We start from the raw sequence: 23,644 nt of genomic DNA, 5'->3' as shown, positions 1-23,644 counted from the left end.
TCTCTCTCTCTCTCTCTCTCTCTCTCTCTCTCTCTCTCTAAAATACTAGTAGTGAAATATATTATGAAACTTAACTAGATATTCTTTCAAAATTTTACTCATCCTGAACCTCTCTCTCTCTCTCTCTCTCTCTCTCTCTCTCTCTCTCTCTCTCTCTCTCTCTCTCTCTCTCTCTCTCTCTCTCTCTAAAAATACTAGTAGTGAAATATATTATGAAACTTAACTTGATATTCTTTCAAAACTTTACTCATCCTAAACCTCTCTCTCTCTCTCTCTCTCTCTCTCTCTCTCTCTCTCTCTCTCTCTCTCTCTCTCTCTCTCTCTCTCTCTCTCTCTTCTACGATCAGGCACCGCTTCTCAAGAAGAACCAAGTGATAAAATCTCATTCGCACAAGACACTGGATAAACATTCAATCTTCATATCAAAGGATATGATAATAATGTTGTCCTTCCAATGTGAAGGACAGCAGAAGGTCCTCGTCCTTAGGACAAATAAATTACTTAAAATTTGTGATTTGTTCCAACACAGAATACTTACCTCGAACTACTTTCTTAGGAGACTTATACTTTAGGAGGAGGGAGAAGCTTACATATTGAAATGTTCGAGACTCGCCGGGGACCTTGAACTACAGTACATAGGGGGCTAGTTCCGGGACGCCCAGTGAGAGGCAGGAGAGTAGGGGAAAGCACGCAAAAGTCTAACTTATGTACAACTCACCTTTTATTCAAAATCCATACTTGATGTGTTCTAACGTCCCATCTCTCATGTAGGGATGGGGAAAAAGGGGGGTGGTGTCTCGGGGAAAGGATAGAGGTTAGCAAGGAAGTAAGGAGGAACTTGTGTCGCTTACGATTACTTCCCACGGCTAACTCGGGGCCCAAACTACTAAACTTGTTGCATGGCCGCAATGACTGTCCCGATGGAGTAGGTATACAAGGACTTCCTTGTATAGTCCTTGAGGTAGTGGGCTGTAAAGGTGGACTGCCTAGCCCAAGTGCCCGCCCGTAAGATTTGGCTTACCGCCATGTTGGTGCCAAACGCTAAGGACGTGCTAAGACCTCTAATATCATGAGGTCTTGGGGTACCAGGCACCATGGAGCCCTCATTCTCATAGGGCCTCCTTATGACCTGTCTCAGCCAGAAGGATATGGTGTTTTTAGAAACTGCCTTCTTGACCGATCCTGTGGACACAAACAAACTCTTCACCACCGGTCTGAGTTTGGCCGTTCTACTAAGGTACTTCCTTATGGTCCTTACGGGGCACAAGAGGAGGTCACTAGGGTTGTCCGAGCACAGAATAGCCGGAATAGAGAACTCTTCGAACCTCGGGTCCACAATTGCAGGGTTCTGGGTCTTTGCTACGAACTCTGGCAAGAACTTAAAAGTCATGTCCTTCCACCCTTTCGAGTGGGATACCTCGAAAGACAGGCCGTGGAGCTCGCTCACTCGTTTCGCTGAGGCCAGGCTAGTAGAAAGATGGCTTTGAGGGTGAGATTTTTGTCTAAAACTTCCTTTAGAGGTTCGTAGGGAGGACGCGAAAGGACCTTGAGGACTTTGGCCACATCCCACTGGGGAACCCTTGAGGTGCGGGGATCACAAGTTTGCTCAAAACTCCTGATGAGCATCGAGATGTAACGCGAGGGTCCCTAGATTGATACCCTTAAGTTGGAACACCTGTCCTAACGCTGCTCGAACCCCTTTGATAGCTGGGATGGAGACCCCTAGATCATCCCTCAAGTGTACCAGGAAGTCTGCGATGTTGTGGACCGCAACATCCAAGGGCTGAAGGTTCTGAGTGGCACACCATTTGACAAAGGTTGTCCATTTAGCTTGGTATACAACACAAGAGGACCTCCCCAGGTACCCCGACATCCTATCCGCTGTTTTTGTCCGAGAACCCTTCCTTCCTTAGCAACCATTTGATAACCTCCACGCGTGAAGCCTCAGCCCCTGAGGGTTTTCGTGCACCTTTTGGAAGTGTGGTTGACTTAGCAGGTCTCCTCTTACTGGTAAGGGCCACAGCAGGAGAATGGCTAGGTCCGGCAGATCCACAAACCACTCCCTCTCCGGCCACCAGGGTGCTACTAAAGTCATCTCTGTGGACTTTGACTACCTTAACCTGTTGAGTACCTGTCTGATCATCCCGAAGGGGGAAAGGCGTATACGTCGAGGTTGTCCCAAGGGTGCTGGAAGGCAACTTCGAAGGCTGCTCTTGGATCCGGTATCGGGGAGCAGAACACGGGGAGCTTCGCGTTTAGTCTTATGGCGAACAAGTCTATCACTGGGGAGCCCCAACGACGGAGGATTTCCTGTGCCACTTGGGGGTGAAGGGACCACTCAGATCCCACTATTCTGCCTTTCCTGCTTAGCCCGTCCGCCAGGACGTTCCTCTTTCCGGGAATGAATCTGGCCGATAGGGGAATGTCGTTCCTTTTGGCCCACTCTAGGATCCGAGCTGTGAGATCACACAAATCCCTTGATCTTAGCCCTCCTTGTTTCTTGATGTACGCTACTACCGTGGCGTTGTCACACATGAGGGCTACCGAGTTCCCCTGAATGAGGCGGACGAAGGTTATCAATGCCCTCTGCACTGCCATGAGCTCCAGAAGATTGATGTGCTGGGCCTTTTCCTCCACTGACCATTTCCCCTCTGCTGTTACCTCTAGGAGATGTGCTCCCCACCCTTCCTTCAATGCGTCCGTGAAGAGCAGTATCTCTGGGGGAGGGGAGCTGAACGGAATCCCTTTTAACGTATTCCACCTGTTGGACCACCAGAGGAGAGCTTCTTTGGAGGGGAGCTTCCCTTTGACCAGAGGTCCTTCAGGTTCCACTGAACTGGTCTGAGTTTGAGCCTGCCCTGCGGAACCAACTTCTCTAATGAGACCAGGTGACCTACTAATCTCTACCAATCCTTGGCCTTCCTTAGGGCACCGGCCAGGAATGGGCGCATCACCTGGTCCAGGTTGTCTAATCTCTCCTGGGACGGGAAGGCTCTCACCAGCTGGGAATCTAACACCATTCCCAGGTAAGTCATCCTGGTGGTGGGAACCAGATGGGTTTTTTCCGAAATTGATGGTTATCCCAAGTTCTTTGCAGAAATTGATCAGTTGACTCCCTTGTTTCTTTCAAGATTACCTCTGAGGCTGAAAGCAACAACCAGTCGTCGAGGTACCTTATCAGTCTGATACCTTGCTTGTGTGCCCAGGTCGAGACCAGGGCGAAGACTCTCGTGAAGACATGAGGGGCTGTCGACAGACCGAAGCAGAGGGTCCTGAATTGAAGAGTCTGGGGGCCCCCACTTTACCCTGAGAAACTTCCTGTTGGAGGGGTGAACGGGAACCTGGAAGTAGGCATCCTTGAAATCCAGGGACATCATGAAGTCCCCTTCTCTCACGGCTGCCAGAACCGACTTGGTTGTGTCCATCTTGAAGGGCGTCTTCTTGATGAATTTGTTCAAAGCCGAGAGGTCAATCACTGGTCTCCAACCCCCTGTCGCTTTCTCCACCAGGAAGAGTCTGCTGTAGAATCCTGGCGGCGGCTCGTGCACGGGTTGCAGGGCTCTTTTCTCCAGCATAACTTCCACCTCTGCCTGTAAAGCTGCCTTCTTCTCTGAGTCATTGGGAGCTAACCATGCCCCTCGGTGATCGGGGATCAATGGGGGCGGCTCTGACAAGAAGGGAATCCTGTATCCCTCCCTGAGAACAGTAACCGTCCACGGGTCCGCCCCATTGTCCCGCCATGCTTGCCAAAATTGTTTGAGGCAACCCCCACCAGGGGTGTGGGAAGGTGTAGGGGGCCTCTCTATATCTCCTTCTATGAAGGCGGTTTGACCGGCTTCTCCTTGACCCGGAGAACTTAGGTCTATAGGAGGTTTGGGGTTGAGCACCATTCCCCCTGGAGGGCCGCGGAGGCTGGTGCCATGAAGAGGTGGATGCTCCTTGCCTATCTCCTCGCAAAGGCCCGCCTTGGCAACTGGTGCCTGGGCTCGGCTGGCACCTTCAACCTGCTGACTCTCTCCATCGTCTCTGCTAGAGTCTGGAGAGGGAACATCGTCTTGGCCCAGATGGGAGAGTTTCTAAGGAACTTTGCCTCTCGCTCAGGGAGCTTGCGGGAAAGTCTGCTTAGGATAATGTCCCTTCTCCTCAGAAACCAGTTGGCAATCTGGGTAAGGGACTGGTGTGTCAGAAATTTTATGGCTTTACCCCCCCGAACAGATCAATTCTTTCAGAAGAGCCTGATTGTCTGGCACTGCGAGGTCGTATGAGATCTGAAAATCCACCAGCGTACAGGCCCACCAATCCAGCCAAGAGGTGGCCTCTGCTGGAGAGAAGACCACCGGCGCGCTAAGGCTACGTTCGTCCGAGTTGCCTTGGCTTAGTGTAACAACCACGTCTTCTACCGTGCGGGGCCCTGAATGGTGACCGTCCGGCACGTAGAACTTTCTCTGGGTCTTGAGACCCGGTAGGAGTTTGCCTGAGCCCTGTGATCTCAGGGAATTCTCCGGGGCTGAGACGTACAGGTCCACTTGTTCCATTCCCATGGCAACATCGGGGGATAAAGGTAGGGTCAAGGAAGGCTTCTTCTGCACAGGATCCTCCACCATCCTGCACAGACCCGAGAGCCAAGATCGCGCAGCCGTTGGTTGAGGTTCGTCCAACTTATGGTCCCGTCGGATGAGAGCAAGCACCTTACGGTAGGACGAGACCTCCTCCACCGAACACTCGCCCGAGTCAATTAAACCGTCCACTACTCGTACCCCCGCGTCGGCAGGTTCATCCCGTTCCTCCTGGTAGGATGATGGAGTGAGCGCCTCCGTCATGGGTAGAGCCGTCGGGACGGAGGTAGCCGTCATGGGTCTACCCCCTCCCGGGCTGACCCGGATGGTACTGGATGATGGTCGTGGCAGCGGCGAAACCCGAAACTTGGCCGGGACTGCTGTGACCAAAGACTCTTGAGTCACGTTACTGTGCTGAGCCCGTGGGATTTCTTCGCACAATGGTGGCTCCACCGACTTTCTAGCCCGGGGCAGTAACGAGTTACTGTGCCGAGCCCGCGGGATTTCTCCGCACACGGGTGGCTCCGCTGACTTACTAGGCCAGGGCAGTAACGAGTGTGCCAACGGCTGCCCCCGACGAACGGGTGGAGCCAAAGCGACACTATACAGGGCAACGGAAGTGGCTCCAGTAGCCACCGAGGCAGTCAGTGGAGCCGTAACTGACCCGCTGGATTCTCCAAGATGTCGAACCCTTGTGACATACCTTTTCAGCAGCGATGACCTCCTTCGGTAGTCCTTCCCCAAGGACCTCGCCCTCTTCCTGGGCGGACTGTCGTGTGGGCTCGATCTCCTCCTCCTAGATCGTCTCCTCCTCCACCTAGAGTCTTGATCGCTGTAACCATCCGACGAATAGGAGTCGTAGGAGAAGTCTTCATCGGAGTACGAGGAGACCGAAACTTCCGAGCCGCCTGGGGGTCCTGGGTCTGGAATTCGGGGTTACCGGCTCCATGAAGTCCGGCGGAAGCATGGCTGATGGTGCCGGGGGTGGATGGGTTATGGGACGACCGTCGAACCATCCTTCGCTGTCCTCCTCCACTCTCAAGGGGGACCTGAAGGTTGTCCTCGGGGCCCTCCAAACGATGGAGTCGGGCTCCGAAACGCCCGTGGGCTGCTTACCAATGTCCTGGCCACCCCCGGAAGATGTTGCACCTGAAAAACACGTTACAGGCGTGGGGATGGGAGCTGAAGCGGGCCCCCTCCACCCCGGATCCACACTTATGACAGGTCCTGTGGGCACCAGGCCCTCGTCTAAAGCACGCACTCCATCCACTTTAGCAGACCCCTCACTTGTCTGCATAGACCCCTTCAACGCAGAATCCCCCACATTAGACTCATGGGGAGTGGCTATGGGCTGCTTCCCCGAAATGGACTTACCTAGTCTCCTACCCAGGGTAGGGGAAGGGGAAGGAGAACCTCTCTCCGACAGGACTGAGGGCGAAGTCACCGGCAACGAAAGGCTTGACTTCTTAGGCGACTTCTTAGAAGCCTTCTTCTTTCTCTTGGCGAAAAGAGCCCATTGGAGCTCCGGCCAAGACTCACACTCCTGGCACTTAGACTCCGGGGAACACCTTTTCCCCCGACACGAGGAGCACATGGAATGCGGGTCGAACCCGGTCACCGAGAGCCATGCTCCGCATGACTTACCCGCTTGAGCCCCGGGACAGCGACGCTGAAGTTCCATGGCAAAAGCGAACACAAACGACACACAGACACAAGGGAAAGGTGAGGAACACAGCGGGAATACGTGAGACATAAGGTAAAGGAACACACGGGCACACGTGGGACAAGGGTTGAGAACACAAAGTAATCACGTGGGAACACAAGGTGAACGGTCGGGATAAGCGAGAGAGAGCGGCGAGATAATATCTACGCCACGACCAGAAGCTTAATGGTTGGAAAGCGTGGTCACCCGCGTGACCTGGGTTGCTCCTGGGCGTGTATCCCTTCACCCTGGAACGCCCTTGAGAGGCAGCGGAGAAAGGGGCAACTACGCAAAATTCTTGGTCGGTGATTGAGAGATCCCCAGGCTCTCCTAAGAAAGTAGTTCGAGGTAAGTATTCTGTGTTGGAACAAATATATATATATATATATATATATATATATATATATATATATATATATATATATATATATATATATATATATATATATATATATCATGATATACCAACGAAAGAGTAGAATTCCAAATTCTGCAAGAGGATGGCATGTTTAAAGGTCGCTCATGAATGGCAGAGGCAAAGGACAGTGACATTGCCCTAGCAATCAGGACAATACCCTAAAGACTGACCATATATTATATGATCAGCGCCCAAGCCTCCTCTCCACCCAAGCGAAGACCAGGGAGGGCCAGGCAGTGGCTGCTGATGACTCAGCAGATAGACCTATAGGCTCCCCCAAAACACCCCCAACCTTAGCTCACAAGGATGGAAAGGTTGCAGACACTAAGGGCACTAATGAGTCTGAGCGGGACTCGAACCCCCGACTGGCAAACACCAGGCAGAGACGTTACCAATCAGGCCACAGCAACCACAGTATAATGAAGACTATTGAGTCTTTTGATCGAGCTTTCTAGAGCCACGGTGTTAAGAGTGTCAGCATGTTTTGCTTTAGTATGTTTTTATGGGGGGGGATATATTGGAGAGAAGTTGGAAAACTAGTAGAACTAGGGTATAATAGAAATATCAAACACAAGAAAGGAGAATTTATAACCTTCGGTGTCGTAGCAAATCAACGTGTAAGAATTAAGTCAAAAGTTTTTATTTCCTAATTTCAATAATCATTTTTTTGTTTATTAGACAAACCAAAGAAGAAGAAGAAGAAGAAGAACTAAGTTGGGGTGGCCCATTGAAAATGTCCCAGATTGGGACTGGGGTTTGAGACCCGCTCATGCTCCTTAGTTCCTTATAGTGTCTGTAATCCCACCATCCTTGTAAGCAGATGATGGTTTTGGGTAGCCTATAGGTCTACCTGCTGAGTCATCAGCAACTATGGCCTGGCCCTCCCTGGTCCTAGTTTTATTGTAAAGGAGGCTTGGGCATTGTCATGTCCCTTTCTACTGCCATTCATGAGCGACATTTAAGTCTATGATACACTATTCCGGCTTTGATTCGAGACTAATAGCTCTCTTTTGAAGGTCATTACGAAGACCTTCACTCCCCTTTGCCTGTATTATTACTAAACCTCCACACTAGAAATTCATGGCGAAATTGGTTAGAATTATCTTGTCCAACCAATCAACGATCGGGAAACGTTTTCGAGCTATAAGGGCACCCCTGCGAGTCGGTGCAAATCTGCCTCGCTAAAAAGAATTGACTATAGTTTCATTCTTAAATCAGTTAAGTTTGCCACATTCTTACTTTTCCCAAAAAAAAATGCCGCTACCATCCACCCATTGGCTCCTAACCAAAAGAGGCATTATAACCAAACCACTTTACGTCGGGATAGATAAAGAAAAATAATGGACTCAATTTACCTGTCACGCTATTGACAAATATTCTCTGGCTTGCGTGCTGACTAGAGAGTGCCAGCCTCTATATTTGTGGTAAAGCTAAGTTACTCTTTCCGTCTTACCAGTGCATATTATGTGGTAAGGATATATTGATCTACTTTACAAATCTTATTCGCTTCGTCTTTTATCCACTGCTAACCAAATACTTATTTTTCATTCACAAACAATATCTAGGATTCGCCTTGCTAAAAAAGTATTCGGTAAGATTTTTAAAAATTTATGATACTTGAAAGTTTACGAGGGAAATAGTGAATAGTATATTCTGAATATTGTATAAAACGGAAAAGTTTTGCTTATAAAAAAATGCTCTAACAAATATACATCAATACATACATATATCCATACATACATACATACACATACACATGCGTGTGTATATATATATATATATATATATATATATATATATATATATATATATATATATATATATATATATATATATATATATACACGCATGTATGTGTATATACGTATGGCTATATGTATGTATTGATGTATATTTGTCACAAAAAATTCAAACACAATAAATCATGAGCTAGCATGCTTACCCTGTTGGTCTATTAACAGTGCAAAACCGTTACAGTGTACTTTCGTGTATGAAACACGTGCAATACACTGTATTTTTATAGTCAGGTTGGTTTGTTAAATGCGATCAAACTATCCTCCCAACATCACCAATCCGAAGTGGTGACGAAAATGGCCAAACCCCAGACATGACTAAGGACATGTCTGAGGCCTTTTTTGCCTAGAAATAACTGCATTTTTTTGTTTGTTGTTCTTGTGTATGTATATATATACATACAAATAGCCATACGTACATACACATACATGCGTATATATATATATATATATATATATATATATATATATATATATATATGTATGTATATATATATATATATATATATATATATATATATATATACGCATGTGTATGTATATGTATGTATGTATGGATATATGTATGTATTGATGTATATTTGTTAGAGCATTTTTTATAAGCAAAACTTTTCCGTTTTATACAATATTCAGAATATACTATTCACTAGTAAGATTATCAGTATTTCATTATATTTGTTACTACTACTGCTAATACTACTACAATAATAAAATAATGATAATAGTAAGATTATCATTATTTTACTGTTATTGGCGAAGGAACTGTAGGTGGTCTATATGGAAATACACGATGGTTATATATATATATATATATATATATATATATATATATATATATATATATATATATATATATATATATATATATATATATATACATATATATATATATATATATATGTATATATATATATATATATATATATATATATATATATATATATATACATATATATGTATATAAATATATATATATATATATATATATATATATATATATATATATATATAAAACCATCGTGTATTTCCATATAGACCACCTACAGTTCCTTCGCCAATAACAGTAAAATAATGATAATCTTACTATTATCATTATTTTATTATTGCAGTAGTAGTAGCAGCAGCAGTAACAAATATGTACCAACCGTGTGTCACACAATTGTACATAATTATTTTGTATATATTATGCTTGTATCTGCGCTCTTCCCTCGCACTAAAAAGAACCTGAATGATCATGTCTCCGTTTTGCTCTGTAACATTGTCTGTCTCTCCAACAGGTCATGTCCTGTTGCCTTGAGGTTTTGTATATAAAGAAGAGTGTTCCTTAATAAATAACTCAGTCGTTTCCAATCTGCCTTTGAGTTCACAACTCCTCTCTCGGCCCGTCACATTGGTGACTCCGGAAGTCGACTCGCTCCCACTGCCTTCCACCCCCACCTCCCTCGCCCCTCCATCGTTGGTAATATGACGGAGGCGGACTCTACCCCAGCAGTTGGCACTGCGGCCGCTCCATTAAAACTTTCACCGTTCGCTAGCGGAGAAGCGTTCGCTTGGTTTCAACGCGCTGAAGTCCACTTTCGTATCAGGGGCGTGACTCGCTCAACCACCAAAGCGAATTATGTTCTCGCGGCGATACCCGAGGACACCTTCCCAGAAATATCCGACTGGCTTTGTGAACAAGGAGACACCCCAATAGCGTATGACGTCCTCAAATCATACCTTTCTGCAGCAGTACTTGCCGTCGCCAGCCGCCCGTATAGCAAAGCTTTTTCAGCTCTCGCAACAACCGTTGGGGGACCAAAGGGCTTCGCTTGCCCTCAGGGAAATGACCAGTATCGCTCGCCTTCAACCTGCCGCAGACGGCTCTCCTCGTGAGGTGAACCTACTCCGTGCCCTTTGGATACGCCGTTTACCTGAACCTGAGCGCGCTGCCATACCCGATGTCGATAGTTTACCCATAAAGGACTTGATGACCAAAGCCGACGTCCTTATGGACAGCCACTTCAAGACCTCCATCAACGCCTCCACCCCTGACGACGAGGATGCCTATTCAACGTCAACCAAAGCTGACATAAATTCCGTAGGACATACACGCCCACCCCATGACGTGCCGAAGCGGCGACAAAGCCGCCCACCACCCACCAATCGCTCGCGCCCCAACGAACGACTTCTACAGCCACTCACTACCTCCTATCCGCCGCAGTTTTGCTACTACCACTTCAGATTCGGGGCAACCGCGAAGAAATGTGCCAAGGATTGTCAGTGGCCAAAAAACTTGTAAGTAGGCCATCGCTTGTGGCGGTGGCCTCCCATGTTTCTAATCTTTTCTTTTTACAGGATGCAGGAACGGGCGTGCGATTTTTGGTAGACACGGGTGCTTGTCGTTCTCTTTTGCCAAGGAAACTCTTCAAGGCACAACGTAGTCTGTCTACATCTGCCGACGTCCGCTTGGTAGCTGCCAACGGATCTGCGATACCCACCTACGGTTACGAGAACCTCACATTATCGTTCGGAAACGGTAAATTCAATTGGAAGTTTCTCGTTGCTGACGTCACAATGCCAATCCTCGGTGCGGATTTCCTCTCTCATTTCCACCCTCTGGTCAATGTCGCCCACCGACGATTGGTCAACGCAGACTCGTACTTGTCGACACCTCTTCAACCCGCCCCCTCTAACCTCGCTCTCCACATCAGCGCACCCACGGATGCCTACTCCCACCTCCTCACGTCGTACCCGGAAGTTTTCCGTCCAGAACTTCGCCAAACACCCACGGTTCCTGCCAAGCACGGTATTTATCACCATATCAAGACGACGGGACCCCCAGTCTTCGCAAAATTCAGACGTCTGGCACCGGAACGATTGGCAGCCGCCAAACAGACGTCAAAGGCTCACCCCGCCCATTGGCCTTCTTCAGCAGAAAACTGTCCAAGGCAGAATCGGGTTATTCTACCTTCGATCGAGAATTGCTGGCGGTGCACTTGGCTGTCCGTCACTTTCGCCATTTCTTAGAAGGTACGCCCTTCGTCTTTCGTACAGACCACATGCCTCTGGTGCACGCCTTCACTCGACAGTCTGACGCCTGGTCCGCCCGTCAACGCCGACATCTCTCCGCCGTGGCTGAATACAATTGCACCCTCCAATACGTCCCTGGGAAAATGAATCCCGTTGCCGATGCCCTGTCAAGAAACACGTTGGCTGCCGTTCAACTGGGATTGGATTACAACGCCCTGGCTGAAGCCCAACGACAGGATCCAGAGTATCAAGCTTGTAGGACATCCTGCACGTCCCTCCGTTGGGAGGATTTTTCCCTCGAAGACTCCAACACCACCCTCCTCTGTGACGTCAGTACTGGTAGACCGCGACCTTGGATTCCTGCTCCCATGCGCCGACAGGTGTTTGATTTCATCCACGGCCTTTCACATCCCTCGTGCCGTTCTACTGCACAGCTGCTGAAGGCAAAGTTCATTTGGCACGGCATTTCTAAGGATGCTAAGGATTGGGTCCGTGCGTGTACTTCTTACCAAACTTCTAAAGTACATCGACACACGGATTCAGGAGTGGGCACCTTTCCTCAACCTCAGCGTCGTTTCGCACACATTCACGTCGACGTTATAGGCCCCCTACCCACATCACAATGACATCGTTACCTGTTTACCGTCATCGACCGCTCCAATCGTTGGCCTGAAGCCATTCCCATGGAAACTGCAACGTCTGCCTCATGTACATCTGCCTTACTTTCTGGATGGATTTCAAGATTCGGTATCCCTGAGCATCTTACTTCTGACAGGGGAACAACTTTCACCTCTCAATTATGGACGTCATTAGCGAATCTCCTGGGCATCACCCTACATCAGACAACGGCCTACAACCCCGCTGCCAATGGAATGGTTGAACGTTTTCATCGCACCCTCAAAGCAGCTTTGATGTCCCGCTGCAAGGATTGCAACTGGTTTACTCAGCTTCCCTGGGTCCTCCTTGGACTAAGGACCACTCCTAAAGACGCCCTCGACTTCTCGGCAGCCGAAATGGTGTATGGCGACACGTTGGTCGTCCCTGCCGAATTTTTTCCTTCTACGACCTCCTCCGACGATCTCCAGCGCATACGTCACGTCGTGGGAAAATTTACTCTGTGCCGCCAGACTTACAAGCCCCCAGCGAAGCATCACATACCAACGGACTTGCACTCTGCAACGCATGTCTTCCTGCGCAACGATACCAGCAAGCCACCACTAACGCCCCCTTACACGGGCCCTTTCCTTGTGATCCGACGCAGTCCAAAAGTATTCCTCCTAAACATTTGGGGCAAAGAAGACTGGGTCTCCATTGATCGTCTAAAACCTGCTTATCTTCTGCCAGATGACCCGCCTACAGTTCGCCTCTCTAGATCAGGGTGCCCTATTTAACATGTACAGTATGTCATTTTAGGGGGGGAGCCATGTACCAACCGTGTGTCACACAATTGTACATAATTATTTTGTATATATTATGCTTGTATCTGCGCTCTTCCCTCGCACTAAAAAGAACCTGAATGATCATGTCTCCATTTTGCTCTGTAACATTGTCTGTCTCTCGAACAGGTCATGTCCTGTTGCCTTGAGGTTTTGTATATAAAGAAGAGTGTTCCTTAATAAATAACTCAGTTGTTTCCAATCTGCCTTTGAGTTCACAACTCCTCTCTCGGCCCGTCACAAATATAATGAAATACTGATAATCTTACTATTATCATTATTTTATTATTTTAGTAGTAGTAGCAGTAGTAGTAACAAATATAATGAAATACTGATAATCTTACTATTATCATTATTTTATTATTGTAGTAGTAGTAGCAGTAGTAGTAACAAATATAATTAAATACTGATAATCTTACTATTATCATTATTTTATTATTGTAGTAGTAGTAGCAGTAGTAGTAACAAATATAATGAAATACTGATAATCTTACTATTATCACTATTTCATTATTGTAGTAGTAGTAACAAATATAATGAAATACTGATAATCTTACTATTATCAATATTTCATTATTGTAGTAGTAGTAGCAGTAGTAGTAACAAATATAATGAAATACTGATAATCTTACTATTATCATTATTTTATTATTGTAGTAGTAGTAGTAGCAGTAATAGTAACAAACATAACAGCAAACCCTCAACTCTTCCTTCCAGAGCACATCCAACCGTCCATGCGGTATCACCGAGCGGAGTCCCTCTCTTAATCCGCAAACCACGTCCCAAGGCAGGGTCTTCCAGCCTCCCGCTCGGAGGGCCTCCGGGTCCCGGCAATGCAGCCGGGGCCCTGGGCGGTAATGGAGGAAGGGGACCTATCCAAGGAGGCTTTGGATTCGGAGGATCCTCAGGACGAGGGCCCCAGGTGGAGACAGGCGCTAGGACGGGGAATTTTTCGGTCCTTCCTCCGATCAGGGACAACGGGAGATTCAAGGATGGCTCCGGGAGCTTCACTCTTTCGGAGCTCGACGATATCACACTCAAGTGAGAGAGAGAGAGAGAGAGAGAGAGAGAGAGAGAGAGAGAGAGAGAGAGAGAGAGAGAGAGAGAGAGAGAATTTTACATTCATTTTAACTAAAGAAATTAAATTCGCTGAGAGAGAAACGGTCATCTACATCCCAATACAGAATGAGAGAGAGAGAGAGAGAGAGAGAGAGAGAGAGAGAGAGAGAGAGAGAGAGAGAGAGAGAGAGAGAGAGAATTTTACATTCATTTTAACTAAAGAAATTAAATTCGCTGAGAGAGAGAAACGGTCATCTACATCCCAATACAGAATTAGAGAGAGAGAGAGAGAGAGAGAGAGAGAGAGAGAGAGAGATCTGATAAGCACTACCCACTGTATTACAGAAACGAAGTCCTGAGAGCCATGCGAGACACCCCAGAGCGCTCCCTTCAGAGTCTGCTGTCCAACATGAGAGCCCAGGATAGAGATAGAGATGGCATCCTTTCCACAGACCAAGTTAAGGGAACACTGAGGAAGTTTCAGGTAAAAGAAAGAAATTTCAGGTAAAAGAAAGAAGTTTCAGGTAAAAGAAAGAAGTTTCAGGTAAAAGAAAGCGAAGTTTCGGGTAAAAGAAAGATTTTCAGGTAAAAGACAGGAAATTTTTCAGGTAAAAGAAAGATTTTCAGGTAAAAGCAAGGAAATTTTTCAGGTAAAAGAAAGATTTTAATGTAAAAGATAGATTTTTAGGTGAAAGGAAATTTTTCAGGAAAATAGATAGGAAATTTTTCAGGAAAATGTTAAGGAAATTTATCAGGTAAAAAAAAAAGTTTCAGGTAATAGAAAAAAGTTTCAGGTAAAAGAAAGTCAGTTTTTCAGGTAAAAGAAAGAAGTTTCAGGTAATTTAAAAAGTTTCAGGTAAACGAAATGAAATTTTCCAGGTAAAAGAAATAATTTTCAGATATAAGAAAGGAATTTTTTTCAGGAAAATGGAAAGGAAATTCTTCAGGTAGAAGAAAGAAGTTTCACGTAAAAGAAAGGGAATTTTCCAGGTAAAAGAAATAATTTTCAGGTATAAGAAGGGAAATTTTTCAAGAAAATGGAAAAGAAATATTTCAGGGAAATGGAAAGGAAATTTTTCAGGTAAAAGAAAGAAGTTTCAGGTAAAAGAAAGCAATTTTTTTAGGTAAAAGAAAGAAAAAGTTTCGGGTAAAAGAAAGGAAATTTTTCAGGTAAATAAAAGAAGTTTCAGGTACAAGAAAGCAAATTCTTCATGTAAAAGAAAGGTGTTTCAAGTGAAAGAAAGAAAATTTTTCAGGCAAAAGAAAGAAGTTTCAGGTAAAAGAAAGGACATTTTTCGGGTAAAAGAAAGAAGAAGTTTCATGTAAAAGAAAGAGAACATTTCAGGTAACAGAAATCATATCAAGAGGACTTTTATGAACTTTCCAAAGTTCTATGCATACATATGGATGCGCGGATATTCATTTACTCTTTACCTACATATTCTTTCGCTGTAAAGTAGCTTTCCTGTAATTATATTGGATTGGTGTTACCAATTCTGACTAATCCTTTGAAGCTGATTAACTACCATATACATCATTCAAACCATAGAGAGTGGTTTCTGTGTGTACCTTCAGAGGTACCCTCTCTCTCCCGGGTATAACTACTTCTCTCCCCTCTGAGAGGGATAGGATATATGTATACATACACACACACACACATATATATATATATATATATATATATATATATATATATATATATATATATATATATATATATATATATATATATAATATATATACATATATATAATATATATAAATAATATATACATATATATATATATATATATATATATATATATATATATATATATATATATATATATATATATATATATATATATATATATATATATATATATATATATATAAATATATATATATATACAGTCAGACACTTACTCTTTATTATATACTAGGAGATGAAAGAAGCATGTTTCAAAACGTTTTCTCCCAAGATGACCTAATTAATCTAAGGCCCAGGTCAACATTCTCCACAGTTCAATCTAAGCGATGGTGCTCAGAAGAACCTGTGCCGGAAATTCGGACAGTCGGGTGATCGCGTTCCAATGGTTCGTTACGAAGACATGTTCGGTTACCTGACCAAGTCGCGCATGGAAGCCATAAGAGCGCCGCCGTCTATGCCAGCTACAGGACAGTAAGTGACCACTCCGTAACGTTTTATAGTTATGTTAACGTTCCACAATGTTTTATAGTTATGATAACATTCCACAATGTTTAATCATTATGTTAACATTCCGCAACGTTTTATAATTATGTTAACGTTCCACAACGTTTAATCGTTATGTTAACGTTCTGCAACGTTTTATAGTTATGTTAACGTTCCGCAGCGTTTAATCGTTATCTTAACGTTCCGCAATGTTTTATAGTTATGTTAACATTCCACAACGTTTAATCGTTATGTTAACGTTCTGCAACGTTTTATAGTTATGTTAACGTTCCACAATGTTTTATAGTTATGTTAATGTTCCACAATGTTTAATCGTTATGTTAACGTTCCGCAACGTTTTATAGTTATGTTAATGTTCCGCAGCGTTTAATCGTTATGTTAACGTTCCGCAACTTTTTATAGTTATGTTAACGTTCCACAATGTTTTATAGTTATGTTAACGTTCCACAATGTTTAATCGTTATGTTAATGTTCCGCAACATTTTATAGTTATGTTAACGTTCCGCAGCGTTTAATCGTTATGTTAATGTTCCGCAACATTTTATAGTTATGTTAACGTTCCGTAGCGTTTAATCTATGTTAATGTTCCGCAACGTTTTATAGTTATGTTAAAGTTCCGCAGCGTTTAATTGTTATGTTAACGTTCCACTACGTTTAATCGTTATGTTAACGTTCCGCAATGTTTTATAGTTATGTTAATATTCCACAACGTTTCATGCTTATGCAATGGGGAAACGTTGCATGAAGATGAACGCGACTTGTTGCATGGACTATCAACAAAATTTATTTTAGTTTTTGTAGATGTGTATATTTTATTATTTACAATAAATGGCCGTTCTCTTTCGGGGGGAGGGGGGAAGTAGTACAAAATATGTTAGTATTATCAAAATTCATCTTGAATTATTTAGAGGTTTTCATATACAGTATATTAAAAAGGGGGTGGTTGTGTTAAAGACGTTGTATTATGAATTAGAAATTGTTTTGTTTTGAGACAACTCGTAAGTCTTGTAAATAATTATCAAAACTAAATATAAAACAAATCACGTGTTACAAAACGAGTATTTTTTATTATTTTCTAGGAAGTTTAAAATACTGCCCGACAGGTTTTAGGATTTTCTAAGGAACTGTTAAATGAATACAAGGAAAGAAAGAAAATAGTTTTAACATCTATAAAAACCATCATTAAATAGAACTCACGTATATTATTTGTCTTAAGCCAGACTTATATCTAACTTATCAACCAAGCAAGCGCATCCGCAGACTGGATGAACGAGCAGGATTGAAAGACGTACAGTTGGACAAAGGAATTCCTGGCCCACCTCGCTCTGAGGAAGTGCACCCTGCGCAGCTAGTTACAAATCAGCCACTACAGAGAGAGATGGTGGAAGTGGGGCTACATACAGGAAGACGATGTGCAGTAAGGTTGTGACAACGAACACTTCCTCAGAGATGTGTGCAAGGAATTCCTGTATCCAACTGTATATTAAACCTTGTATTTGATTTATTGATCTGGTACAAATGAAAGTTGGTCATAAAGTCAAAATGGAAATAAAAAAAGGAAATGTCAGCGATCCCAATTTTCTGCTTTTTAACTGGACATATTTTCACTCTCTTATCTCAATAAGAATGGCATAATGATAAATAATAATGTTTCTTCCTTCACCTACAGAAGTGGTTCGAGCTTACATCCACTCCAGCAGCATCCTAGAAAGATTAACTTAAGGAACAGGTAAGTGATAAAAAACAGGAAAAAATACCTTACTTAAAAATAAACAAAACCCCAAACCCGGAAAAAATCCACCTTGCTCCAGCAGATTTTCAAGAAACGTAATAAGAAATATAATGCTTATTTTTTTTACGAGCAGGAAGCTTTTCAGACAATACCTTAATAAAATTAATGAGAAACAATTGTGAGAAAATAGGAAATACGATCATGGCTTTTAAAAGTAATCACGCCTTTCTGTGGGTAAGGTGCCAGAAAATCCCGCGTCACCATAGACAGCATTCATCAGTAACGGATCTACCTCCGAGGAAGCCAGTGTCCGCTTCCTCTCAGCACCCAGAGGAAGAAGCTCCAACAACGCCTCCTTCAACGGAGGACCAGCCATTCCAAGCGATAGCTAGACATGTAAAATATCGGAAAAAGAATAGGCACTGCCCAATGGAAAGGGCAGAGCCACTTCCCAAGGGGAAGCAATTCCATCCCTCGAACCCCGAGGTTGACCTGGAGGTAAACGGTCTAAGCTTCTACTCGACCGTTCCCCGAGGGAAACCGATTGAGCAGGAGCTTCGGGAAGAGATTGGGAGATCAATGAAGAAGTTAGAGGTTTTTAGATTTCGAGGAAGACCCCAAAGGCAAAGAATCTCTCTTAGAGTTCTTCTTGGGCCTATACCTAAATCTCGCCTACTGGGAGGCAGACCACTCCCGACACTCAAGGCAGGTGTTGTCCTGATCACAATGCCAGCCTCTATAGGACGGACACAGGTGGTGTGAGTCGGCTATACACACCCTCTAATTAGCAAGTTGGGCAGTTATTCTTAGCTCATCTTTCAGCTTCACCAAAAGTAATATAGAGTGATGGAACAAAGCAAATTTCAAGTAATTTGTGTTTTTCCTAGCTATACTTACGAGGAACTTCCTTCAAGGAGATCTGGGGCATCAGCTCCGTGCTGACCAGATTTTTGTTAAGCCTACCCAGTTCTCCCCCCATATCATACATCTAGCAGTACACAGAAACCCTATGAGAGTATTCAGCCACTCCAGATCAAGGCTAGGCACAATCACCAGTGTGAATCCAAAGAATATAACCCCTCAACTCCTACCCATGATCCATGAGGGGACCAAAGGAAGTTTCTCGTAAGTCTAGCCAGGAAAAATACAAATTACTTAAAATTTTCTAGTTGTTCCAGTGCGGTATACTTACTCGGAAAATCATTCTATGAAACCTTACTGCAAAGCTCTAAAACCTCATTGCAAGGCATCAAAACCTCATCTCAACCCAATGAAACCTTACTACAAAGCTCTGAAACCTCACTGCAAGACTATGAACCCTTTTGCAAACCTAGGAAACCTTACTGCAAGTATCTGAAACAACATTGCAAGGGTATGAAACCCCATTGCAAACCTATGAAACCTCGCTAAAAAGCTCTAAAACCTCATTGCAAGGCTACGAAACCTCATTGCCAACCTAAAACACATTCCTGCAAAGCTCTGAAACCTCATTGCAAGGCTATGAAGTCTCATTGCAAACTTATGAAACCTTGCTACAAAACACTGAAATCTTTTCATAAAGCTATGAAACCTCATAGCAAACTTATGTAACCTCACAACAAAGCTCTGAGCCTCATTACAATGCTACGAAACCTCATTGCAAACCTATGAAACTTTACCGCAAAGCTTTGAAAACTGATTGTAAGGCTATGAAACCTCATCGTAAACCTATGAAATCTTATTAAAAAGCTTTGAAACCTAATTGCAAGTGTATTAAACCTCATTGTAAACCTATGAAACTCCTAAGGCAAAGCTCTGAAACCTCATTGTAAGGCTATGAAACCTCATTGCAAACCTATGAAACTTTATTGCTAAGCTTTTAAACCTCATTGCAAACTTATGAAACCTCATTACAAAGCCTTAAAAGATAATTGCAAGGCTACGAGACCTTATTGCAAACCTATGAAACCTTATTGTAAAGCTCTGAAACCTCAATGCAAGGAACGAAACCTTATGTTAAGCCTATGAAACCCTACTCCAAAGTTCAGAATTCTCCCTGCAAGGCAATGAAACCTCATTGCAAACCTATGAAACCTTATTGCAAAGTTCTGAAACCTTATTGCAAAGTTCTGAAACTTCATTGTAAGCTTCTGGATCCATATTGCAACCCTCTGAAACCTCATTGCAAAGCTTTAATGCCTAATTACAAACCTCTGAAACCCCATTGCAAAGCTCTGAATCCTTATTCCATAAACAATGACTCATTCATTGCAAAGCTTAGAACAAACAATGAATCATTCATTACAAAGCATAGAACAAACAATGAATCATTCATTATAAAACATAAAACAAATAGTAACTCATTCATTGCAAAGCATAGAACAAACAATGACTCATTCATTGCAAAGCATAGAACAAACAATGACTCATTCACTGCAAGGCATAGAACAAACAATGACTCATTTATTGGCAAGTTCTGAATATCCTCAATTCCAAATAGGAAAAATCTTTCATTCCCGATTTTTTCAATCTCAGTATCGAAGACAATGAATCATTCATTGAAGAAATTTTGAGTTTTCGATTAAAGAAAGTCACTCCTCACGCTAAAACTTTTATTAATAGTTATAAAAAAAAAATAATTTTTATTCATTGACGATTTCTGGAGTTCCGTTTCTACAAACATTTACTGCTTATTTTCATGTCTGACTCCTCATTTCCACAAACAATAACTCTTTTATTGTAAATACCCGAATCCTATTTCAACAACCAATGACCCCTACAATGTAAAGATATGAATCCCCCTTTATTCAATTACTGACTCATTCATTAAAAAAATCTAAATGACTCTTTCACTGCAAGAAAATATTTGAATCATTGTTTCTTACTCTATTGCAGAGTTCTCTTCAGTGATCGAGACGAGGCCAAGCTGATCATTGACCTGGAGCGTCAATTAGCTGACAAGCAGGTCAACATGGCTGACCTCCGGGGCATCATGATAAACCTGGATCGCGATAGGAACGATTATATTACTGGCCCACAGGTGAGAATGAAAGGGGAACAGGGTAACTCGATTTTTACTATTTGGAATGTCACTCAGGAAGAGATACAAGGAAATATTTGGCAACACTTGTTACCACCTCTTCTGTTTATTGATAATAATAATAATAATAATAATAATAATAATAATAATAATAATAATAATAATAATAATAATCCATTTCACCCTTTCTTTCCAACGTCTACACTTGAAACCTGTTCCTCTTCCTCCACCACCACCTCCCGCACACCCCCAAGCCCCTAATTTCTCCTTCCCTCGTATCATAAAACAGATAAAATAAATATTTGGCAATTTTACTTCAAGTCATCATTTCAAGCCGAATGATAGAAAAAAATTAACTCACATTTTTCTTGGTGATTTTGTTAATTCTATTTATGTAATGAAAATGCAGGGCCATCATCTTCTTGCCTCCTATGAGACTTACTTGGAAGTTAGGAATGAAAAGTAAAGTAACAGTGATTGAAGGAAGCCGGGTTAGTAGGTGGTAGAAGACCCAAGAAAATAAGTGGAAAAAAGTGTAAAAGTATTCAGCATTGCTTGCTAAGCTACAACCCTAGTTGGAAAAGCAATATGTGATAAGCCCAGGGGCTCCAACAAGGAAAATTGGCCAATGAAGAAAGAAAAAATAAACTATCTTAAGAATAGTAACATAAAAATGAATATTTCCTGAATAAAATGTAAAAACTTTAACAAAACAAGAGGAAGATAAATATGATAGTGTGCCCGAGTGTACCCTCAAGCAAAAGAACTCTAAACCAAGACAGTGGAGGACCATGGTACAGAGGTTATGGCACTACCCAAGACTAGAGAACAATGGTTTGTTTTTGGAGTGTCCTTCTCCTAAAAGAGCTGCTTACCATAGCTAGAGTCTCTTCTACCCTTACCAAGAGGAAAGTAGCTACTGGACTATTACAGTACAGTAGTTAACCCCTCAGGTGAAAAAGAATTGTTTAATAATCAGTGTTGTCAGGTGCATGAGGACAGAAGAGAATCTGTAAAGAATAGGTCAGACTATTCGCTGTGTGTACGTAGGCAAAAGGAAAATGAACAGTAACCAGAAAGAAGGATCCAATGTAGTACCGTCTAGCCAGTCAAAGGACCCCAAGACATATGCCTCTCCTACCTTAAAATCTAATTTATATTATCTCTCTTGCGTTATGAACTACTTTTCAAAATGAATGAAAAACATCAATTTATAATATCAAGATAAAAACTTTTAGTCCATCAAGCAATGCACATCAATGTTGCACCCTTGAACGTGTAAAGATTGTTTTCTAAACAAGAAAATGCTTTTCCCTATCAACCATTAGTTCGAAAAACAAATTTCAGGTACTATATACTATAGGGATTGCATTAAAACTCTCAAAATGACCATTCACGAGGTAACCGAGTATTCAAAAACAAAAACAAATACTTAAGCCCTATGCGTTCTCTAAGAAATTTAAGAAATGTGTTTTCATACAATTTACATTCTAAATATATCTCAAACAATTAATAAATATTCATCTTTTATAAACTTTCACTTATAAACAACAAGGGAATCGATTTACCACCTGCAAATTGGAGAATATATTTCTAATACAGTACATATTCACAGTACCCTAATCCTTCTTTAATAAACATTCTCTATGAAGATGAACCAAGATACTGCCGAGACAGATATTGACAAAAATTACATAAACACTATTTTAGAATCTTGAACTGTAATGTTTACTTCAAAAAGACAATTTCCCAGTAGTTATCATCAGTACCCCGGAGAGTGCCCATCTTTCGTTCCTTCCCCAGGTGGAGACCGCCTTCAAGAAGTGTGGCATCATCCTGACGCCAGAAGTGATGTCCCGTCTACTGCTGGCAACAGACAGGACCGGTGCTGGCATGTACAAGATCGACACCCTCATTGACTACCTCATTAGGATCAAGCCCGAAGCCCATTCTGTAATGTTAGGTAAGACATAAAGAAACCAAGTGACACACAGATAAATAGACGCATAAATGGGGGCAGAGAGATTGAGGGGCGATTATTCTAAACAAAAATCCCAACATAATCACTTCAATGAGTTTCTGACTACATACCTAGACTATTTGACAACAATAGGAATCAGAGATAATGTTCCATTGGCATCAGAGAGAGAGAGAGAGAGAGAGAGAGAGAAGTAATTATCAAAAAAATTCTCCATATCCTCTTCCTTGTAAATCACTGGCAGTGATTTTTTGTACGTGAAATAAAACACTTAACTAAAAATAAATTTGCCTTCTAACAGAAAGGGCCACAACTAATAACGCATTTAATTAGGGCGTGTGACGAGCCGAGAGAAGGTTGTGACTCAAAGACAGGATGAAAGCAACTGAGTAACTTTATTACAGAACACTCTCCTTTATATACAAAAACTCAATGCAACAGGAAATTTCATGTTCAACCGACACCGAACCGGTTATCAGTTAACGGTGAGAAAAACACATTATTTCAGGTTCAATGCAGCAGGAAATTTCCTGTTCAACCGACACCGCATCGGTTAACAGTTAACGGTGAGAAAAACATACATGTTATTTCAGGTTCTTTTTAGTGCGAGGGGAGAGCGAAGATACAAGCATAATATATACACAAAATGAAATGTCATTACTATGTACGATCGTGTGACACACGGTTGGTACATGGCTCCCCCCTAAAAATGACATACTGTACATGTTAAATAGGGCGCCCTGAT

At 42.8% G+C, this 23,644-nt stretch overlaps 1 protein-coding gene across 2 annotated transcripts in view; it reads left to right on the top strand.

The window, feature by feature from the left end:
• The window catches only part of LOC137658648 (uncharacterized), a 194,463-nt gene that overhangs the window by 146,600 nt on the left and 24,219 nt on the right, over nt 1-23,644 (top strand). For both annotated transcript variants that reach the window (XM_068393593.1, XM_068393594.1), the window contains exons 3-8: nt 13,635-13,958; nt 14,322-14,460; nt 15,980-16,137; nt 17,840-17,899; nt 20,777-20,921; nt 22,725-22,884. In XM_068393593.1, the coding sequence (XP_068249694.1) occupies nt 13,635-13,958; nt 14,322-14,460; nt 15,980-16,137; nt 17,840-17,899; nt 20,777-20,921; nt 22,725-22,884 (986 nt within the window). The remainder of the gene's footprint in view (nt 1-13,634; nt 13,959-14,321; nt 14,461-15,979; nt 16,138-17,839; nt 17,900-20,776; nt 20,922-22,724; nt 22,885-23,644) is intronic.

Source organism: Palaemon carinicauda, chromosome 19 (genome assembly GCF_036898095.1).
Source record: "Palaemon carinicauda isolate YSFRI2023 chromosome 19, ASM3689809v2, whole genome shotgun sequence".
NCBI classification, from domain to species: domain Eukaryota; kingdom Metazoa; phylum Arthropoda; class Malacostraca; order Decapoda; family Palaemonidae; genus Palaemon; species Palaemon carinicauda.
Note: the sequence above shows the minus strand (reverse complement) of the source record. Positions and strands in the feature narration are given on the sequence as shown.